Source organism: Aphis gossypii, chromosome X (assembly GCF_020184175.1).
Source record: "Aphis gossypii isolate Hap1 chromosome X, ASM2018417v2, whole genome shotgun sequence".
Classification (NCBI taxonomy): domain Eukaryota; kingdom Metazoa; phylum Arthropoda; class Insecta; order Hemiptera; family Aphididae; genus Aphis; species Aphis gossypii.
This window is the reverse complement of record NC_065533.1, coordinates 35,854,237-35,879,162: the sequence shown is the minus strand read 5'-3', so window position 1 is coordinate 35,879,162 and position 24,926 is coordinate 35,854,237. Positions and strand designations below refer to the sequence as shown.

Here is a 24,926-nt window from a genome sequence, read left to right as displayed (position 1 = left end):
AGAACATTATTAAATGTCTAATAACATTTTATTAAAAGTGTAATAGGTTTAATAGTGTAATAGTAAATAGTAAAGTGTAATAAAGTGTTATAAAGTGTAATAGTCGGTTGTTTTACTACATTATTAGATTCCCAAACCCCAAATAAATTTGCGTAAGAATATTGTTTTAAGATACAACAAAAAAATACTTTAAAAAATGTAATAAAATTTAAATAAAACAAAAAAAGTTAGTAAAATTAAAAGTAAGTATACTGAAAACTATTATAATCATATTTATTTGAATGAATAAGTAATTCAATTTAAGTAAAACAAATAAAGTTATAAAATTATAGGTAAAATAAAAACAGTTATTATCATATTTTTGAGTTAATTAGTAATTATAATAATCAAGTTTGAAACATGAGATGACTAGCTCCATCCATTTCTGAAGCCACCGTTACGCCTGGAGCATGTACATGGTTTCGCCCACCAATTGGTACCTTACATTCAGGACAAACCGCTTCTTGCATAGGTCCTCCACATTCTGTGACACAATAAATGTGTCCATTAGGACACTTGCACCAATGACCCTGACTTCTATAACCTGGTGAAAAACTGCTGAACATTGCGTTATGTATCATATTTCTCTCTTCGTCGGTAATAATTGCCAATCCATCAAATTTTTCATTTATTAATTTGGTTATTACTTCTATTTCTTTTTCACTATCGGCAGTGTATACATTACAAGACATCAATAGAGCCTCCATATTTTCTACTAAATCTATTAATTCAGTTGTATAAGAATTTTTTATCGTTTGTCCATATGCCATCTTAAACTTTGTAGTACACATTATTTCAAATAGATGTAATATCCTAGCACCTCTTGCAACTTCCATATTTATATCATATTTCTGTTGGTTAGATAGACATCTAGAATAAGTAAAAGCAACTTCAAGTAACCACTTAAAATGGTCAGTGATTGTTTGTTTTCTTTGGTAATCATCAATACCTTCAATTCTTTCTTTGAACTTTGAAGTAGTTTTAAACAAATCAACGACAAAATTTAAAGATTCTATATCTTTTGCTGGTAAAGAGAAGTTTGAACGTTTGTTTCCTTTAAAGTTTAATGAAGCAATTAAAGGCTTGCAAAATGAATTCCATATAAGTTTGATATTATCATATCCGTTATTTTGATCACCACAATAATTTGAAACAAAATTAATATCTAAAGATTTTAATGATTGAATTATTTTCTTCTTTCCTCTTTTAATAGCATCTAGTTCTCCATACTGTTTAGTTTTTATTATTGAAATGTCCGCTATTGTAGCTTTTACTTGGTTCATGAAACGTTGGGTTTTTAAAATTGGTGTCTTACATAATGGACACTGTTTCAAACATATTTCTTTAACCTCTTGGTTTATCCATTGAGATAAAGCTTCTGATTCGATGGTATGTTTACAATCTTCTAAGTAAACAAATCTAAAACATATCACATTAAATAATTTACGTACAAATCACAGCTGAGGCATGTAGAATATTTATAGTTCTATCATACTATAGATATTCATTGTTGTAACAATATATATATCATAGGTGGCCAAACTTTTTTGGTCTACTAAAAATATCTTCACCTTTGAGGATCGATTTCCATAGAATTTTTTTTTTAATATTGAATAACTATAATTATTAAGAAACATATAGGGTGTGTGGCCCTAAAAATAAATTCTAACATGATCAAATATGAAATTGTCTGCAATCGACTGTTTGGCCACCCCTGATATATATAACATAATGATATACCTGACCATTATTTATTATAATAAAGTTATTTCTAAGCTTCTATAAAAACATACAAGTAAAAAATTAAATTAAATTTTCACTTTTACTGAAAATATCATATGTTTATAGTATTTCTTCAAATTAATTTACCTTGCATTTGGTTCATCTTCATTACCAAAAACAATAGTAGTAACTTCTTCTTCTTGACAAATGCGACATAGAGGAGGACACGGTTCACCACAAAAACCAATACATTCATGCCCACATTTCAAATTTAATGTGCAAGGCTCATAACATGGTTCTCGATCACAAATTTCATTACATTTTTTGGTACATTTCAAATGTGGACACTCCCACTCGCATTTTTCCTGTTGTTAAAATCAACATATAATAATAAATTTAAAAAAATATTTTTACATTTTGTCTTTTTATTGATTATTAGTATTAATAATGATTTATTACCTTGCACGGTACACATATGTTACCACACACACGAGGGCATTTAGAATGGACACACGAATAAATACATTTTTGATTGCAAGGAGGACACCGTTCTTTACAGGGGAATTTACAACTGTAAAAATAATTAAATATAAGATTAATTATTAATTATTCAATTCAGTTTTTTTTCATAAAAATATATGTATACGTATGATTGCACGGATTTATCTTGTTGCAAGTCTCACTACAGGGAATATGTATTCGGCCTTGCTTACATTCTCCACATGTGCCCAAACAAATATCGCCACAATTTAATTTTTGTAGACACGGTTCGCGGCATTTATCAAGTAGATATTGGCTATTCAGTCTGAATTCTACAATATATAATTGTATTTATTAATTCAATTCTTTATTTACAGAATACAGGTATTACAAATGAATCAAATTATATTTTTTTATTTTATATATTCTAACTAATATATAGCAAAATATTTAACTAATATATATAAGTAAAAAATATACAGCTTATATTATAAGCTTGATTAAAAATTCTCAAAAAATAAATAAAAAGTACACGTTTTTTGAGAATAAAATTTTTAATTTAATACTATATTATCATTATTTTCACTTGCTTGTTTCTATAAAAGGGATACATAAATAAAGGATATCAAGCAATATCAATATTAAAGGCATCTCTTATTCATTGCTGTGCAAATAGAATTAGACATTAATAAAAATTTTATTTAAATTAAGAATATAATACTACCATGCATTGTTTGATTATTTAAATACTTAAACACTATCAATAATAATTGTAAATATTAATATTCAAAATTGATGAATAAGTTAAATTACATACCTTTTTCTTGAAACTTGTTATTAATAACCACAGACTTCTATACTACTAAGGTACTCGCGGCATTTATCATTAAGAGTATCATTAAGTTCTAATTTGGTTGGTTAACCCTGTTTACTAACAATAAATTAATTTTTGACTTATCAACATGATGTAATCAGAGCCGGTCTTAAGCAGGAGCCAACGGGGCCCTTGCCCTGGGCCTCGCGCTTTTGTATGACATTTTGGGCTTTAGACTTACAAAAAAAGGTCTTTACAATAGGCCTCACCTAAAAAAAATTACCCCAGGCCTCGCTCCACCCTAAGCCAGCTCTGGATGTAATTATATTTTTAAATATTCCATACATAAAAGGTAAAAGGTATAATAAATCTAACCTATAATTTTGTAAAAATGAATTATTAGAGCATGCCATATTTTATAAGATACTGAAATTATTATAATCATCATTTTTGCAGATAAACCAGATATAATAGAAGTAATATAACAAGTTAATTTGTTTGACAAATATTCAAAATATTAACTATTTTCATGAAACTATTCAAACACTTTAATAATCCTCCTCTGTTTTTTATATCGGCTAATATAGAATAGGCATATTTATGACTTTAATTATGTTCACTTGATTACCCAGAGTACCTTATCTAGTTAGTGTAGAAGTCTTTGTCATGAACACAGAAAAACTCATGAACTTAATGATTAATAAACAATATAATGTTAAATTTTAAAATAACCTAAATAATATTAATGTATTTAATATGTAAATACTTCATATATTCTGTTAAAGAATATATTTCAATAGTTTTCATTCTTTTATATATTATAATTATGTATTTTAAAATGTGAATGACAAGTCATACAGACATATTATTTTCAATAAAACATAATACATAATAAAAAACAATCATATTATGTAACATATTATATTGCAAAATGTTTAATTAAACATAAAATTTTTCAATAGTATGATAACAAAATAAATATATTACCTTTATCTCTGTCACAACATAATACCCAAACTTTATTATGACCACAAGCGAGTTTACTATTTTTTTGCAATACAATTTCCTTACATTCTTCAGGGATACATTCGTTTGCACATAGATTCTTACACAAATGCCCGCAATTCAAAACTCGTATACATGGCTCGGTGCAATGCTTACGTTGTGGTATTGTTTTACATTTAATTGTAATTAAGTGTCCACAGTCCGGTATAATTTTTTTTACCTAAATAAAATATGGAATAATTAATAAAACAAATAGACAGAAGAAAATATTTAACTTACTAGTTTTTCACAAGGTTTACATGGTTCATAGCATTTAGCTAAACACTTATGGTGACATTTTAAAGGACGAATACATGGAAGATAACATTTAATTTCATTAAAATCTAATCCACAAGGTACATCATTTTTTATGTGTCCACAAGGCAGAGTTTTTTTAACTTTAACTGTACATGATGCACAATCCTCATAACACATCTTTCGACATTTGTGATTTAAAGAACACTTTTTATTAGTATTTTCACAAGGTTTAAAGCACTTATACTGTTAATAAAATTTTCAAAATAATACAATTATTATTATATATTATATAAATAAAAAATTAATATTACATTTTCGTGGTCTGGATCATCATTCTTGTGACAATTGCGCTGACAAGCGTGACCACAATCTAACCGAATAATACATTTAACTGTACAATTTGGACTTTTGTCATGACACTTTCTCATAACTGTATGACCACATAAGTCTAGTACTGATTCTACCTAAATTTAAATTTTAAGGATAATCTCTAATTAAAATAATAAATACTAAAAAAATGTTAGAAGTGCAAAACTAAAACTCCAACCATTTCTTCACACAGATAAGTATCAATATCAACATAGCATGGTAATGTTGGCTGATGACCACATGGTAAGTCTTTTGTCATAGGTACGGTGCATTTTCCACAATCCATATAACATATTTTATTACATGGGTGGTTATAATCACAAGATCTATGATACAGGTAACATAGAAAAATAATTAAAAATCTTTTCTAAACATTAAAAATAATATCTTTTAACATTTTACTTGTTACAAGGCTCCCGGCATTTCATTTCTAAATGTTCACGGTCATAAGAATGACATACAGATGAACAGTAATGACCACAGGACAACAATGATTTACATAACATGGCACAACCACCTTCCATAATTATATTGAAATCTTCACTCTTTGAAACCTTTGTCATGATACCCGAATGTATAGCACATTCTAAAGTTAATTCATCACCTTGAAACAACATAAAAAAAAATTAAAATGTATCCACCAATAACTAAATAAAAATATACAAAATACTTACCAAATGAATCCTGCTTTTCCAATGTTTCTTTTATTTGTTTCCATAAATTACCAGAATTATACAAATTGTTCATGTTACCCATCATGTAAAATCCATATTTTGCTCTTGACAATGCAACACATATTCTGTTTTCAGTTTTTAAAAAACCAACATTTCCTTTTTCATTACTTCTAACTAGTGATAGTAGTATAATATCGCTTTCCTCGCCCTGATAGTTATCAACAACTGTTATTTTCATGCCTTCTAATATTGAATGTTTTTTTCGTAACTAAAATATATTATAACATAAATTTATCATAATTCTGTATTTAATTATTCAAAATAAATATCAATATAATAATAATATTTATTTTATATTTTACATTACATATCCAACTAAATAAGAACTGTTATCTCTACCTTCGAATTCAAGTTGAGATTATATTTATTTTAAAATCATTTCTTTTGCTTTAAGGTCTTACGAATTTTAATATTTCTTGAGTACTACAATTTACTAATCAGCCAATATTTAATTTACTCGACACTGTTAATTTGCCAGAAATAAAGAAAATTTTATTATGATTTTCTACTCACTTTACACATCCATCTTAGCATTTTAATCTCTGCTACACTCATCATCTGATCTGTTTATTGTTTCCTGCCCTATTTAAACTTATTGGCACCTCTTGTACATAAAAATCAGATTCTTTTATCCACTACATAATACTTCATACTTCTATCTACTTCTATTCATACATAATCATATTTTTAATGTCCTCTTTTGTATTATCAATTTTCAGTACTTGAACCTATTGATCTCATCGGCATATCTATATAAATCTTCAGGAATCATACATGATATCCTCTATTTTACTCAAATCAATTCTTATCTTTTAGGCTACAAGCACTGTTCTTATTCTTAAAGTCTCTCATTTACTAATTGTTTTGAGGTTTCTCTCATTAACACTACAATATTTTCAATCATTATGTACACAATAATAATAAAAATAAAAATATAAATATAAATTAAATATGTAATATAATTTGTATTGTTTATATAAGATAAACAAAATACATCGTCGTACTAATCGAAAAAAGCATATTAATAACTTACTGAACGAATTAGAAATAATTGACCACTGTAAGTTGTTAATATTGTGACTTGATGAGTTTTGTATCCTTGTAAAATTAAATGTCTAGCAAACATAATTAAAAATCTTGCTTCGTGATCATTACTTTTACTTGAAATTTCTTCAACCTAAATTTCAAAAGTGATTGTATAAATCATATTAAATTTTAATGAAATCCATTCATATAACATACTTCTTTTTCATACACATTGTGGTTTAGGAAGAACACATCTTTGGTAACACCACGAATGTGTACTCTATTATTAACAGAAATATGATTTTTCAATTCATTATAGATTGATGGAGTTATAAGGGATGCTATTTCAGGACGCATTCTATGTTGTTCGCCCAATGTATAACAAGGTACATCATTATTGACCATTCGTTCAAATAGAGAAATATCGAAATTATAATCTTTAGCCAATTTGTAAACTGCATTACTAGGACGAAGTTGTTTGTGGTCTCCTATAATATGAAAAATAATTAACTGTTACCATAGTTATCAACATTACTTTTCTCATAAAGTAGTTATAAATACCAATCAATATAAGGTGTTGACAATGTCTTGTTAATGATGAAACTATATGTGCCTCCAAAACTTCAGCAGCTTCTTCAACAACAACTAAAAATTAAAATTAACTATTAAATTTGTAAAAATAAAAATAAAAATAAAAATCTTAATAATATATACCAATTGGTGACTCTAGACCTTCCAACATTATTCTATGTTTAGCTGCACCAGTAGTAGTTAATGCTATTACATGCATTTTATTTAAAAGCTCTATATTTTCCAACTCTCTTAATTCAGAATATTGCTTATAAATTTGAGTATACTTTTCTTCGTAATTTCTTATTTTTGGATCAAACATTTCTTTTGTTTCACGTACCCAACTGTAGTATAAGGACCATCTTTGATCCATACTTAATGCATTTAAATTTCTAATGGATTTTGGTAATTCAATATAATCATTGGCCAAATTCAACATATTTTCAAAATAATCATGTATCTTTTCCATTATATTAAAGTTGAATTTGGCTTCTTCAGATTTACTATAATGACTTATATCGAAATTCAATAGATTCTCTAATTGTATACTCTCCCCAAGAAGTTCCTTGCAAACATATTTTATGTCATCTAAAGTTATACTATAAACGACAATATTGTTATGACTATATTCTATATCTAAATAATCTGGTTCATATCTACAGTTTTCATCATCATCTTCGTCCACTTCTTCTTCAATTCTCAACAATTTTTCAGAATGAAAAACTTTATTAATCAAATCAGGTCTAATCTCAGTTATAAACCCAATCGGGTCAATATCAAAATAATTTAAATCTTGAAATAGCCAAGTGAGAAGATCTGTGGTAGTTCTAAAATAATTATGATATTTTTTAGGCATACCATTTTTTAATAGTGATAGTTCTAAAATTCCCGCATTGTATCCTACAACTTCACTGCATTTCTTAAAATAGTTTATGTTATCCATAGTTATTTTGACTTGATCTTGAACATTTCTTAGACCTCTATTAGTAATAACGGACCTTTTGTACCTTTGAGTAATATTTCTTAAGCTGTAATTTTCTATAATTTTGGATTTAGATTGACCACCAATTCTTATAACTTTATTTGTGAAACTTAAAATACCTTCCATAAATTGATCCAATGCGTGGTTTGTATAGCAAACTACTAAAATTGGTTTTAATAGATGAGGATTAATATTGTCAATTGTGCTTTTGTTATATAAATTAGTTATAATTGTTTTCATGATTTTCAAACCAATAAATGTTTTTCCTGTACCAGGAGGCCCTTGTATGACAGTAAATTCTTTAGTTAGTGCTGCTTTGAATGCTCTAAATTGCATTTCATCAAGTTCTAATTGTTCTTTATTAGGCCATTGAAAATCATTTAGAGGAAAGAATTTTGGGAGATTATCAATAGAATATAACCGTTGAGATAATGTATCTATGTAGTATGGATAATCTACTATTTTAGAAGCTGATATTATATATTTTTCCATTGGAAAATTATGAGCATTAATATTCTTAAGAGCTTCCATTGAACATTTATATGGTTCAAAAAATACTTCACTCTCTACCATGGTAAGAGATGTATCAAATAAAGGTTTTGCATCTTCTAATAATTCCACAATCAATTTTCCTTGTTTCAAAAGTTCAATCTTTCGCTCCAAAACAATACCCAAAAAAAAAGTTTTAAAATCATTAACAGAAAATACCAATAAAGAACCATACATGAAACGTTTAGCCATTTCCCAGTTGATTTTTAATTTTTGTTTTATGTCAAAGTTTATTAGATAACCATATTTATCACGAACAAATTCACCTTCTTTTTGAAATTCAACATCTCGATAAACACGAATATTATTTATTTTTTTTCGGCGTTGAGGTTGATGTTGATCATTTATTATTGAAGCTTTATAAAAATGTATTCCTTCTCGTAGTGGAGCAATAAAATCTTCACGCAAAAGACGAAATTGAACATCCAAATAGTGCTCTATATTTTGATAAGCTCCTTTTGAGATATTAGGTCGTAAAAATGGTTCACCATATTCAAGATCAATTGCGGTTGGATATACTGTTAGTTCCCTAAAATTTTCAGGGGGAGGCATTGTTTGAACCATATTTTCAATCATATTTTTTTCTTCTAATTTTAATTCATCGGTCAATTTAGTTTCATTCAACTTTTGTAGTAATTCATTCATTTCAACGATTGTAGTTTCATTTATTTTAATACGATCAGAATAAGTTTTAATACCAGTTAAAGCAATATTACTACTAACTATTATCTCCTTCAATTTTTCTTCTGCTGTTTTTGGAAATAATATAGTTATAGATTTAAAAACTACTAAGCAATCTTCATAAAATGTATTCATATTGTTGCATCGATTTTGATTTTTTTCTGTAGGTGTACTCAATATATAGGATTTTATATGATTAAAAAATTGATTACATGTTAATTCTGTTAGTAAAGAAATTTTGTTTTGCATATATTCTGAAGAACAAACCTTAGCTGAAACTTTCATAAGCAAGAATATCCAATCTGGTTCTTTATTTTGTTTGAATAAATCCATAAATCCATTAGTTTTATTAGACATCACAAATATAATTTCAGAAGGTTCCTTATCGCATAATTCTTCAAGACGTTTGAATCCAAAAAAAAATTTATTTTTAAAATTGTTTTTATTAGTATTAATAGTGTCATTATTAAAGTCTTGTTGTTGATGAAATTCATTTTTTCTTCCTCTTTCTCGTCTCATTTCTGAATTTTTATTAACTCTCCATTGATCTTGTCGATTTTCTAAATTACGTGTTGATGTCGACTGTGATTGTTGATTTTCACGATTTTGATTTTTTCTCCAATTTTCTTGTCTATTATCTGGATGTCGGTTTGTTTTTCTTTGTTCCTCATTAGTATTGGAACCACTCGATTGTGACTGTCCATTTTGCTGATTAAGCGATTTAAAATCAAATTGGACGTTTTCTGTATTTACTAATGGATTTGTTCTGGATTTTCTAGGATGGTAGTTTTGAGCTTGATTGCCGTTCTGTCTCTTATTAAACATGATATTTCACTAATCTATGGTTAGTCACAGATTTACATTTGTATCCTGTAATAATAATAAAGTATATACTGTAGTAAATTAGTCTTTTATTATAATTAATAACATTAAACATAAAATTACAATTTGTTTTAAATGAGAGTACTTAGAATTTTTTTTTACTTTGTATTAATTTTGTTATCATTTAGTTTTTTAAATTATAGATCATTTGTCAATTCTTTAATTTAAATATTTTGGATTAATGTAATTTTTAATTTAATACTAACTGAGTGATATATTTTATATTTTAAAAGAAGCTAGGTATAAGTTATAATTTAAAAAAAAAAAATGTTGATTTTTAAATTAATTAAATTGTTATTAATTACTAAATGAATTATTTTTATATATTATATTGTATATTTATAAGTATGCAACTTGAAAATTATACTGCTGAGTCTTGATTACTTAAATTTCAAGGGAGATAAAAATTAATTCGACTAATATATTTTTCGAGTTACAAATATTGCATTGAATGCATAGGAATTCCCTAGAAACAAAAAAAAAATTAAGATATAGTGTTAATCAAGTTTTTGAGGTTCAAGTTATCAAGACTCAACTGCATTACTAAATTTACAAATTTTTTAAACAATGATGAAGTTAAAACCAAATCTATGACCAATATCTATTTCTACTGGTACTTCTGTATAAAAAAGGACAGTTAAGTGAGTACTGATCTATTACTGTAATAAGAGTGTTAAATTTGAATTCAAAGATACATCATAGTACACAAAAAACAATTCTGTGTGGAGACAGTCTATCAGCTTATATCACAAAGTATAATTCATAATGTAGCTATTAAAGTAGTTTATTTTACACATAAAGTAGCAATTCACAAAATTATTTTTTTTCGGTGATGCCTAGCTGTAAATATCATGTAAGATGGAACAAAAAAAAATTCTATAAATTTTAAATTATTTATTTTAAGTAGTGGACCGCGGTACCCCTAGTATACGGTATGGGAACCACTGATTTATAGTATTAAGTTAGGTTAATTAAATATTTTCCAAAAACATTATCATATTATTAGTAGGTATTTGATTATTATAATATGTACTAATACCATACTTTATCTCAACTTCTAAGCTAATAATTACCAAAGGTAAATACCGTAAAGCCATGAGAATCGGATTATAGTATAAACAAATTATAGATAATATCTCAAAATGAATCTATATATTTTGAAATTTTATTACGTACATTCTTAATAAACATTAAAGTTTCGTATTCTCACGCATGCTTTTGAATTATAACAAAATAACAAACATTATATTTATTTTTAAAATAATTAATTATGTCAAAATCTGAAAAACAAATATTTTTTTGTATATTTAAAAATTTTTTAATTCCCTAACTTTTGAAGAATATAGATAATACTTTAAAATCCTAACTATAATAATTGAAGATTTTAGAAAATTTTTACTATTAATTGATAATTTCTACAATTTTAACGATTTTTGTAAAAATTAAAATTTCAGATGTAACATAAAAGTGTGCTAATGTATTTTTGATAATATATAAGTATAACTTATATTCAAATTTAGGGAATTTTGACTTACCGCATAATTTTTTATTAACATCTATAGGAAAATATATTAAAAAATGTTATGCCTTTAAATATCTCATAAAGAGTTAAAATATGTTTTTATGAATTTCTAACTAAAATAAATTTGTAATTTTCGATGTTTTATTAAAATACTTGTTTTAAAAGCTTGTATTAAAATATTGTGACAATACATTTTCTATATTTTTCGATTTTAGAAATGGACTACTTATATTAAACCTTATATTAAATTTCAAACATTTTACATTTACCCTATCACACAATTTTTATTGGCTTTATAAAAAAAGTCAAAATATTTTGAATTTATACCTTATTAGAAATAATAATGTTAAAAATTTGAATATCTTATAATTATTTATATTATAAATTTAACTTAAAATGATAACATAAATATTTAGTTTCTACCAATATTGTTTTTTTTTTTTTTTTTTTTTTTTTTTTTTTAATATAGCATATATGTTTAATAATTTATCATATTCCAAGTATATTTTCATCATGTTATTGACATAAAATATTATTTTAAAGCAAATATCACTGTCATATGTCTCCATAGTCCATATATTACTCTCTTAGAGTAACATTAGAATTATTAGAATATCTACAAATTTGTTAGGCTATAATTACAACCCTGTATATCTAATTGGAGTATACTGATACATATTGTTAGTTCAATTTTAAGGGTTTAAGAAGTTATATGTATGGTATATCCAGTGGCAGTTTTACAGGGGGATAGACTAACCCCCCCCCCCTCCTTGAGCTGTGTAAAAACTAAAAATATGAATGAGCAAACAGTTTACTAAAAATCACTTTGGCGATAATTTTATGTCAAAATTGATTGAGAGCGCTATACCTACTGGTTACTTGTATGTACTATGATATCCCATATCGGGTGGTATCCATAGATATTAAAGAAATAAATTCAGAAAACTAGTAAACAGTCAGCAAACCGTTTGCTTTCGTTACCTCTGTGATGATTTTGGAAATGTTGTTTTAATTTTTTTATTGATACCTGTATTTTTATTTTAAGCCATTGTAGTAGGTATAAAATTTATACAACTTATGATTACTTCTCATACATCAAGCAATAGGAAAAAATTAATGGGATATGTATGCAAGTGTAAGTATATGCAAAATTTTTTTGTCCCCCCCATGTGGCTTATTAAGAACCGCCACAGGGTATACCAGGGAAATGTACACTGTATCAAACTCAGACTTCAATACGAGTCAGAACTGAACTTCTCCATATCAATATTTTTTCTTGAATATGTGTAATTATAATCAAAATATTAATCTACTAAAGAGTGATTAATATTCAACTGATGAGATACATCTCAACAAATGTATTGTAAGTTTAGTGTTTCACACTTTCATTGAATGTTCCAGCTTCTACAAATTATTATTTATAGCCATAGCCATATTTTAGATACTATTGCATATTATTTTTAGAAAATTTACCACTGACTATTTATCTAAGTGTCTCCAAAAAAATGACATAACATTTGTTCTGATAACAGTTTGTTATACTGTAGTAAACTAAGAAAAAATTGTATCATGTAACCCCAGTTGACAGTATATATATTGTAACATATATGAACAAGTAGTAAGTGGGATATCTTATTTATTGACATCAAAGTTAAAATGTACAATTAATATGATAAGAAACATACAGGGTGCGGTTCCCGCTGTTTAGTTATCACAAAACTGCTTATTATTGTTATTAATAATTAATTTATTATTATAATATCTAATAAATCTATATACAATATACATATTTAATTTGTTGTGTTAATTGGGGAACCGACTTATGCCGCACCCTGTATATTAGGTACCTAGGTATGTTTGAACGTTTGAAATTTAAATTGTCTATTTCTTTAGTTATCTATCAGTTTATATAACTACAGTTGACTCTTGCTAACTCAAACCTTGATACTCAAAATTCTCGATGTTTCAAATAAATATAAAATTCTCCTTCAAATAACGAACATTTAATGTTAAAATAATCTTGTCAATTCAAAAACTAATTGGACAACATTTCGATATCTCATATTTTCTTATCCAAATTTATGTAGTAATATATGTATAAGATGATATTGTCTATGATATATTGGAAAGTGATAACGAAGAAGTTTAAGACCCGTAAATAGAACCTTGCACATTAATAAGTAAATAAACGACACTTGCTTAAGAAAAATTATGTAATTATATTGTAACCATGGAGGCATGGAAAATTTATTTGAACCACTGGGTTATTTAGAAAATAGAATAGAGAAATATGTTTTAAATAAAAATAAACAATTAACTTCAAAGTAATTCTTTAAAATGAGTGCGGGTAATTTTTTTAATAAATGGGGGTATTATAATGCATTTTAAATGATTCACATCAATAACTACTAGGCAACTGTATAAAATGTGTAATGTCAATAATAATTATTAAAGAGACACAGGATATTTATGAATTATGATTATACTTTATCTATGGCTGAACGAGTCTAGTTCAAATAAATCCACCAATTAAGATAAATGTGTCAATAATGTGACCTTTTAAACTTGATTTCAAAAATATAAAATATGATGAAATTATTGTTTGTGGATAAATGTAATATAACTTAATTGAACGCAGATAAACTATAATATTATGTATGTTGATGACTAACATTTTTAGGTGATAGATACAATTAAAAATAATAAAACTAATTATACTTAAGTATACGTACAAATATTGTGTGTGTACTGTGTACCTTTGATAATGGCTATAAACATAATTACTGTTTGTATAATGATATAAATTTAGGTATATTTGAAACTGTGAACAATAGATAATAATATATTTACTTTTCATTAAACAGAAATAAAAAAACTAAAAAATGAATATTTATTAACTTTAAGTATGGGTAAGGAACAAAAGCACAACTGATCACACTATATTAGACAAAAGAATAATGAATGTTCGGATGTCAGAGAGTGATCGTTAACGGGTGGAACATTACCAGAAATCCTATACACATGCCGGATCTCGGACAGCACACTTATCTCAAATGATGGAAAATTTCAAATCACCAAACAATGGATGTAGACTACCAATACAGGAATTAAACGGCACGCAATGCGTCCAAGCATTGAAAGTGTTTAATGGTAACTCGAATGAAAATTAATCGCGGATTGTAGTAGTAGTCTCATCCAGATCATTAACATTGAAGATAAATACTTAACAGTACTACCGACAACTCGAATGCCTATCATACATTATACGTTAAGTACTTACTATAATATTGTATACAGAAGGTATTACCGTTTCGCAAGACGTAATGGTCATAAATATAACTGACAGATTAAAATACCAGCCGTAACACGAGGTTTGTTCGATCAAACAATCATCAGTCCGGCGAAGGAGACGGACAGCTATTACACTGTTGGCGCCTATTAATTGTCTATGAGGTACAAACTATTAGACTGTCGCCCTGTCGGCAATCTTAAATACACTGACTGACTGACTAAACACTCGATAGATAATGCATCGACTAACCGGTACGCGTATGTCGTGAAGGAATACAGACGGACGGCCGTTGTACTGTAAATCGTCGTACACCGTCTACAGCGTAGTGCACTAGTGAAAATAAACAATTAATAATAACAATATGCGTAGTATGTCTGTGACAATGTGAGCCGTAGGTACGGGTCCCTCCATGCCGGCCAGCACCCATGATGCCCGTAGTGCCAACATCGTGGGAAAGACCAAAGAGTATAATATTACGTTTTCTACAACGTTTGCAACATTTGTCAAACGTCCCCGACAATGTTATTGTACGGCGACTTATCTGTATGCGACGTATTATTATTATTACAAACATATCGAATATCGACGTTGCGCTCCGAACACAGACGTCGTGTCAGACCACATTAAACGTATGATAAACAAATAGTTATCACAAGGTGTCAAGGTCAATTCGCCTCGAGTTATCTATCATATTATAGTCCAAGCCGGTCAAAATTTTATCCCCACCACCGTACGGCAAAAAATAATAATATAGTATGTAAGGCATAATATGTAATACACTACTTTTACGCTTATGCTAATGATGTTAAAATGCTAATTATTTATTATGCATTTATGCTATTGCTATTTTGTATTCTTATCTATCTCGATGAGTCCGAGTGGATCCGTTGCGGCGTTTCCACAAAATTATATAATATGATAATTTTACGCATTAGATGAGGAATAATAAATTAAATAATAAGGCTATTTATAAACATTTGAAGTATTCGTTTTTGTTTAGTTTTTTTATTATATACGGTATTGTACATCGATAATTTTTTTTTGCGCTCGAAGTTCAAATATTGACGAAATTCGTCAAAATCATGAATATTTGCAAATTATTTTGTAATAATTGAAATTTATAAAATATTTCGTGTAGGTACTAGGTAGGCAATAGTTGAAAATTAAACCCGTCGTTGTTGTCGCTATGAGCATTCCGCTCGCAAAATTACCATTTTTAGAATCATTGGTTTATATTTCATTCGATTTTGACAATATATTATATGAATTCTCCATTGAGTTATTTACGTTAATGATTACGGAAAAACATTAAACGTTATAAATAAACTGACAAAGTTATTGAAGTCCAATGTTGCCGTAAACGTAAAAATACCGTGTATTATGTTGGCGTTGGTCTCGCCGCAGTGGCCGCACGTCACAGATCGCCTTATATTTACTTAACCAGTTAACCATATTATCTTAATAATTTATTAATATCTTATTATATTATTCTATTATTATGCTTTGGCAGTTCAATATTGATATTTAGTCAGTAACGCGGTATATTAATTTGTATGCCCACACGTGTATTTTAATAGGTGAGCGAAACGCTAACACGACAGTACGATCTTTTAAGATTTAGCGACACCAACGACGGGTGTTAGTACAAGATTTTCCATAAAACTTAAATTCTCGACTATTCAGACCAATGAAACACGACTGCATAAGTCACCCTTGTCACCACCCACTGGAAAATAAATCATAGGCTGACAAATCATCTCCGTTCAGAATCGTTTTTCGTACTCAATAATGATACCTATTGTTAAATTCAAATTTAACAAATAAATAATAGTGACCAACTGTACAGCAGAGCGGTACCCACTTAACAACGCTTTTTTATTTTATTGTTATTTGATTTTGTATTCGACTGCCAAAATAAAAAATAATAAAATGTTGTAAATTTAAATAATGTTTAAATATTTAGACAAATCAATGTACCCAAAAAGTATTATTCTCTATAATAGGTGATTTTACTCTAAGAAACCATAAAAAAAATTTATCCTACGTAAATGTACTTCGTCCATGTTGCGCATGGGCCAGATAGAGAAAACAAACAGTGCGCCGCTGACAATTGACATTCTCTTGACGTTCTCGGCGATAGAATCATAAGTACATACTTCATAATAATATGATAACTAATGAAGTAATGGAAGTATCTAATTAGTTTTTAATGGATCGAAATGTTTCACTACACGTTATACAATTTATTAAATATTTCAAAAAACTATTGAATAAAAATTAAAATCTAATAATTTGATAAACATACCATACCTGTTGTACGACCAATGCTATACTGTAAATATAGCAGTGTGCTATATGGGTCAATATTTCAGGCCGGGATTTTTTTTTGCTAGGTTAGAAAAATGCTAGGCCAAAAATTAACAAATTACAAATAATTTGGTCATACGTATATTATTAAAAAATATATAAAACAACAAAAAACCTTATTATATAAAAAATATTTTCAACGTTGTATGTAGATATGATATTTTAATTATATTATTATAATTTATAATATACCTACTTACACATAACACATATTATTATATTTTTTTTTTTAGATAGGTACCTATCATATATATTTATAATATTTATAATATATTATTTATTTTATAATATTATACATATTTTAAATTTTAATATACTACCTATGTCCTATTATATATTAAAATTAACTCTTACGACTAGTAGAAAAAGTAATAGATAACTAAATAACCTAATCAACACTTTATCCTACAGTTATGTTTTTTATGGTTTGTAAGTTTCAGTTAACTCTCTGTTAAATTTAACTATATAATTTATCATATGTATATATTATATATATTTCAACGCTCTGTGGTTAGGTTAGGTTCGTGGCGACGGTGACGTAAGACGTTGTTATAAGCTATTACGAGTATAAATAATAATAATATAACAATTTGTAAAATAATAACTATACAAGCTGTTCGGCGTATATATCTGTATAAGTCCATAACTATATACCCATTGTATATATTATATTTCAAACAACTAAATACATAACTAGGGGGGCTGGGATGGGCTTCAGCCTCCCTAGAATTTATTTAAGCCCCTCCAGACATTTTGTGTATATGATGTATATGCTTTTAAAAATATTACTATATTAGTATTATTTTAATTTTTACCTACAATGTAAAAAAATATAATATTTCATATAAACAAATAATTATCTAAAAAAAAAAGCTTTATCGAATTGTGTTTATTTGATATTATTTTTATATATTATATTAACGGTTAGACATTTGACATATCTGTTTACAGATTGTTGTTACAGTTATATTTATATCAATAACACTACAAGACATGAAACGTATATTTATGATTTGTTTTTATAGAACATTGGATTGGCATTATTCATTTAAATATTATACATTATTAGATCGATGCATGGAGAGATATGTATTCTAAACTATATAGGCAGGATAATACTAGATAGTAGATATTAATACAAAATTATACATAATAACGTCGGTATTAAATAATTTATAAAGCTATAAAAATCCCAAAGAAACAATTTGTACATATTTATTATAACGAATAGTAATCACCAATCAGTGTTGGTGGTACTACTGAGTATTGGTACTAAAATAATCTTAATAATTATTTTATTACATTTCATATAGTTATTGTGTATATTTTATATTTACTGTTATTATAATATGAAAATAAAGAGTTACAACTTACAATTTATGTTTAAAAATATCGAAATAAAAAAGTATACCTATACTTCATACGTACAATTTTTGATGTTGAATATTTTCAACTATTATATGAGATATAATATACAATTACATCACAGATTAAATAAAACTGTGATTAACTTTGTTTTATTTAATCTGTGATTACATACTACATTTTATACTTGTTTATTGTATGGCATTCAGATAAAACAAAGCTTTTGTATGCATTATTAATTATTAATCAATCTATAGTTTACTCATAATTTTTTTTGTATAATTCATTTAAATTAAGACTTATAACTGTGTGAGAGTAATTAGGTTCCCATAGGTACTTTATTTTGGTGTAAAACATTTTTAGGACTCCAGTCCCCCCAAACATAAAGGAGTGGTTACGCTTATGCATTCAACGGCACCCACATCGTATAAATGTGTTTAAACTAAATAATTTTATGTTAATAATATTATGTTATTTCTTATACCATATTTTTAATTCCTAAAATATTATTAGACCATCTATTATTGAAACATTAGAAACGGTCTACCGGGATTTGTTTCGGTGTTCCGCTAGACAAGTTTGCCCCTCAGTGTCGTCAAAAATGACTCACAAGTTTTCAGAGCGATATTATAATTAATAATAATATGCTTATAATTTTTATTTTATAAACCAAGACTCAAGAGTAGGTATTAGTTTTAATTATCACTATTCACTAGGGCTGGGATTTTGATGCAAAAGCATTTTTTTCTGGTATTTCGAAACGTTGATCCGTAAGTATAAAACGTGTTTTGGGTGGTACCTAATGATTATTTTTAAGTAATTATTTTTTTGCATTTTTTGACGATCTTAAGGCATTATCTTAGTTTTAACTTTTAGAGCATTTTACACAATTTTTTCATAAAATAAAAGAAAATTGTTGCGAATAACAAGACTTCCGACTAACTGCCGAAACGCGACGGTACCTAGGTATGAATAATAAAATGTATATCTAAAACGACAAATTATTGTCGATAACAATTTAAAATTTTAATATAGTGTAGTGACCTCTTGGTGTCTCCAAAGTCACAAAAGACGACGAATTATTAAAAACTACTCCGGCAGCGCCGAGTCGTACGTTAGAGCTGTAGAGTGTATTTGTTGAAGGTGAACAGAGTGGAACGCAGTTGTAAAGTATAACTGAATATTATGTGTGTTTATTAGAATAATACAAAATTAAAACTTATACAGAAATTTGTGGAACAGAGTTGTGTATAACTCTACCCGAGAAATTAGTTGAATAAAAACACAGTCATTAAGTCCTACAGCTTGGTTGGTCAGACTATATACTATACTAATTACTATATTTTGTAATTCGAAATTTACAGTGCCTCCGGACTCATATTTACATGACGTTCTAGCGGGCAAATGCGCGGTAAAGAGGTACAATACAGGGAGTGGACAAAAGTGCACGCGGTAAAGAAGATAGTTGTTAGGTCGTTTAATGGTTTTGTTTACCAGTCCCAAATGTCATCGGGGTTAGAGTAATATCTAATTCAAAATTATACTAGTTAGCATTTCTAAGAAATAGCAAAAATTACCGAGAACGAGTAATCTACTTATAATATAATAATCTAATACTTAAATTTAGTTATCGCATAACATATATAATATGTTATAAATGCGGCGAAGCCGGTTTACTAAAATAGTAAAGCCTTTCCGCTCAAATTATCGCCGTTATAATATATCTATTATGAATTATTATTTTTATTACACCATACATACATACAAGTTATAGTCGATAATAATGCTATCGTAGCTAGATATAGCTAGGCCTCGATAGCTGGTATTATATAGTGTATTACCTACTAAGTACAATGTACATAATATTATATTCCAATTTTTAAGCTACCTATAATAAATAAATTTAAATGCATTCCTATGTGGTGCATTTTTTTTATCTTTTAAAGTCATTTTTGCATTTTTTTTTTTTGCATCTTTTTACTTCACGGCACAGATTCCTACAATATGATAGTAGTGTGTTAGTACCACGGTTTAAGATAGTATACTATCTTAAATCGTGGTTAGTACGAAGTCTGTGCATCACGGTCGTTAGCCACAAGTCCCACACTCCCACATCCGTGGTCTGAATGTCTAATGGATTTTTTGTTGAGTGGGTGACTCGGTATTTTACCTATTTTATTGTTCGGAAGTTAGGTTAGGGTCATAACTTTTTTATTTAGATTTCAAATAGATACGTTGCGCCGCGTCTTTTTTTGTTCTGTTTAGTGTTTCTGTAGCTTTTTTTTCCATGTATACACGAGGGCCATACTGTTTGCACATTGCTTGACTCCCATGCAGCATAGTGTTTCTGTAGCTGACAGCTAATAACTATACAAAAGTGACGGCTGTAATATGGCTGCACTCGCCTATACTGGATCTACTACGGCTATAGTCGTAAACTCGTAAGTTTTTTAATTGCAAATTAGTTTATGTGTGATTCGCAGTTCATGTCTGATGGTTGTTCCTTTATTCTGTATTCCTGCAGCTAGGTAAGTAACAAAAAGTTATACGTTATACATGTGCATTAGGTACTCACTAAATCTTTGATTACGATCGAATTTACTCTCTGTTTGTTGGCAAACAAATTCATGAGTAAACAAGCATGTAGTGACTAGTTCGAAAAATTCGAGGTACCTATTAAACTTGCTTGGTCGCAACTACGATTTGTCACTAGCCATAGTAGGAATGTCACTTGTCGTAGTGTACTTACTTTCCGTCACCAAGTGGTTGATGTGAATTGATTGTTCAATTCAATTGTAATTGCAAATAGTTCATTTATTTTATTTAAATCAAGTATAACAAGTAAATGTAGAAGTGAAAATGTACATCTGAATATACCATGCTGAGGTTTTCTTTATATGTGACATCCCAGGTCTCTGTTTCTTTAACCTAGATCTGGCCCTTAATTTGGTCACAGCCTCATTGTTGCATCATTGATAAGTTATTGTTTCATAAATTCAACTGTGTGTGCTAGTATGATTATAATGACTTACCATTAATACCATTATTTATGTTGAATAGGTCAAATCCAGGTATTCGTACTTTACATCTTAGTACTAATGATTCTGATATTATTCTGACGTATTAATTTGTATTAGCGAGTCCAGAGGATTTTTAGTTATTGTGAAACAGCATATTTTTTAATGATTCTTAGAATTGGTAGTAATTTGGTAGCTTAATACGTGCCTGCAAATAGTGACAAATTGGTTGTATGATATTAGTTTATTGCTTTGAGCAAGTTTGAACAGCGATTATCTAAAAAAAAAAAACACACATTTCTGTGATTTGTTGATCTGCAATTTGGATACAAGATAGTGAATTCAAAAAAGTAAGAACAGTAAATTGTGTTGAATAAAGTATTTATTATAGAGTAAAAGACCTGAGATATTAGTTAAAGTTAAAACTAGGAATATGATTTATCATAAATGACTATTTATATTACCATGTAAGATAACAATTCATAAAATTAAGTTAGACAGTACTTTAGAATGGATATTTGTATTTACATTTGGCAACATGGCTACTGTTACATTTAACATTTATTGCACCTACTTTTTATTATGTCAAACTAAATCCAATTTGTTAGCGTATCAGATACTGTTTTAGTATTGAGTTTTGCCTAGCTTTACTAAAGAAAATAAATTAATTATAAGAGGTTACAGACTATATGTTGTTATTGTATAATATCCTTTTACTTAATTTTGATGTATTATTAAAAATACAATGCTATTAGAAATTTCTGAGTGTGTTCACTGTAATCACTTGGTCACTATGAATAGGTCCTCTATGTCAATTAAAATGATATTGTTTACTATATTGTTATAACTTGTATTAAATGTAAAATATTATAGTATAAATTATTGTTTCAGTCATCCAATTGATTTCATACACTCTACAAATAGTTGCACAGCTCAAATATAAACTAAAATAAAAATAATTGATTATGGTATGTATGAAATATTTTTTATGAATGATAACAATAATGAGCCATTTGTGTTTAAAATTTAAATCATAATGTTATGTTATAGATTTAAAACCAGCCCACAAATTGCAACAACGTCAAGGATCAACTACACTCACTCTACATGATGTGATTTAAATGAACACATTTGTTATTAGTTATGAATGTATCATATGCATGGTCTTGTTCCTGTGGAAATTCTAATGTAATTTTTGCTAAATTTTAAAAACTCATTAGTTTTCATAAAATGTATACAGGATTGGACCATGCATATAAAATATTTATAATAAATAAGCATCAACTTCAAGTCAACAAAATAGTATTCACAAGTATAATAAAATGGATTTACTTGAACAGATTTGTATTAGTTATGAATGTATCATATACATGGTCTTGTACCTGTGGAAATTCTAATGTAATTTTTGCTAAATTTTAAAAACTCATTAGTTTTCATAAAATGTATACAGGATTGGACCATGTATGTGAGATATTTGTAATAAATAAGCATCAACTTCAAGTCAACAAAATAGTATTCACAAGTATAATAAAGTGGATTTACTTGAACAGATTTGTATTAGTTATGAATGTATCATATACATGGTCTTGTACCTGTGGAAATTCTAATGTAATTTTTGCTAAATTTTAAAAACTCATTAGTTTTCATAAAATGTATACAGGATTGGACCATGTATATGAAATATTTGTAAGAAATAAGCATCAACTTCAAGTCAACAAAATAGTATTCACAAGTTTAATAAAGTGGATTTACTTGAACAGATTTGTATTAGTTATGAATGTATCATATACATGGTCTTGTACCTGTGGAAATTCTAATGTAATTTTTGCTAAATTTTAAAAACTCATTAGTTTTCATTAAATGTATACAGGATTAGACCATGTATATGAGATATTTGTAATAAATAAGCATCAACTTCAAGTCAACAAAATAGTATTAATTGTAATAAAATTCATTGATACAAAATGTTGATAAATTATAAATATGTTATATTTGTAATTAATCATTTTTCCGAGCATAAAATATAATTAGGCACAATAAAAAAACACTATCATTTTTACATTATATTATATTATCATTTTTATTTATTTTTTTGTTATGTTTTATATGTAACCAACTATCAATGTATTATACTTTGCTTTAAAAGTACTTTAGTTATTTTAGGTAAGTTTGTAAACTTAAATTATGTTACGTATTATGTCATAAAGATAATATGTATGTTATCAATTATCAATATAATATTATAACTATACTTAACTATAAAATATTTTATTTTATTGTTATATTAAATATATTAGTTATAACATAAATTTTTAATGCTTTTTCTTGATTCAACATATAGCTTATTTTTGTTTAATTTTATAATACTATATGATAAGATTGTACTCTTTTGAATAATAATAATAATACAAGCCTTAGTTGGACTTGTGCATCATCAGAATAAATATCAATTAATCTTAATATCCATTAATGTTAGTATGTAAGCTAAACTCTGTATTAAAATTGTCATAATAGGTTTTGATTTAATAGGATATTTGCGCGCTGTTTGTCTAGGTGACGGTGGCGCTGTTATAAATTATTACGAGTATAAATGATTTGTGTAGTTTTAAAACCAGCCATAACCAATTTTTAAAAATTTTCAGGAACAACAAATAACCAAAAAGACCTTAAAATTTTACTCAATGATTTTGTAATAAATATGAAATCATAGGTTTGGAATGCATAGGTACTTACTGTGTATGAATATGTGTTTTATAACAATATTATTACAAGAGTTATATATATATGTCTAGTTTCAAAATAGCTGGTTTTGTTGCAATTTTCATTATATGGCTGATTTTGAAGCATAATATTTTTTTGGTTTTTATGTAGATGGCTGGTTATGAAATTGACATTGCGATATAGATGATTTTGAAACTAACATGGGAATATTTTAATTTTTAATAAAAATCAAAATATTAATATATTATTTACCTATGTCTTACTTTGGACAAACATTGATTTTAATTTATTAACTAAAATTAATAAAACTATTTAATATTCTGTTATACCTAAGACAATATGGTATTTTTGCTACAAAAAAAGAAGTGTTAGGTTTAGAAATAAATATCGCCAGATGGGTGATTTTGATACCAACCACAATTTTCCATGGTCAGTTTAGACCAGTTATAATCTTATTTTATGTTTAATATTTTTACAGCACTTGTAATTGTG

The 24,926-nt window shown here is 27.3% G+C and overlaps 1 protein-coding gene and 1 long non-coding RNA gene across 5 annotated transcripts; one reads left to right on the top strand and one right to left on the bottom strand.

Annotated features, from left to right (window-relative positions):
* Window positions 1-252: 252 nt before the first annotated feature.
* On the bottom strand, window positions 253-15,542 carry LOC114129749 (NFX1-type zinc finger-containing protein 1-like). 4 transcript variants are annotated; one of them, XM_050205148.1, is made up of 16 exons: window positions 14,953-15,542; window positions 14,405-14,493; window positions 7,201-10,138; window positions 7,048-7,131; window positions 6,703-6,974; window positions 6,494-6,637; window positions 5,401-5,668; window positions 5,129-5,330; window positions 4,905-5,052; window positions 4,669-4,821; window positions 4,340-4,600; window positions 4,043-4,280; window positions 2,408-2,573; window positions 2,221-2,332; window positions 1,909-2,126; window positions 253-1,458 (listed from the first exon to the last, which is right to left on the bottom strand). In XM_050205148.1, exons 3-16 carry the CDS (start codon window positions 10,091-10,093, stop codon window positions 387-389), a joined length of 6,231 nt encoding a protein of 2,076 aa, XP_050061105.1. In that variant the 5' UTR covers window positions 10,094-10,138; window positions 14,405-14,493; window positions 14,953-15,542; the 3' UTR covers window positions 253-386. The 4 variants fall into 4 exon arrangements, with proteins under 4 accessions (XP_050061105.1, XP_027850376.1, XP_027850377.1 ...); XM_027994575.2 differs by lacking the exon at window positions 14,405-14,493; XM_027994576.2 differs by lacking the exon at window positions 14,405-14,493 and having other exon boundaries at window positions 14,980-15,542.
* Window positions 15,543-20,718: 5,176 nt separating this feature from the next.
* Window positions 20,719-23,022, top strand: LOC114129723 (uncharacterized). The gene is made up of 3 exons (XR_007605834.1): window positions 20,719-21,224; window positions 22,605-22,681; window positions 22,764-23,022. It is a non-coding gene; the product is annotated as an uncharacterized LOC114129723 (long non-coding RNA).
* Window positions 23,023-24,926: the final 1,904 nt, after the last annotated feature.

Excerpts from the sequence above, each read along its gene's own strand:
- LOC114129749 (XM_050205148.1), bottom strand. The coding sequence starts at position 10,093 with ATGTTTAATAAGAGACAGAACGGCAATCAAGCTCAAAACTACCATCCT. Across the intron at positions 5,669-6,493 it reads AATTATTTCTAATTCGTTCA|TTACGAAAAAAACATTCAAT; the intron begins GTAAGTTATTAA and ends AATATATTTTAG. Across the intron at positions 4,601-4,668 it reads ATGATCCAGACCACGAAAAT|TATAAGTGCTTTAAACCTTG; the intron begins GTAATATTAATT and ends TTTTATTAACAG.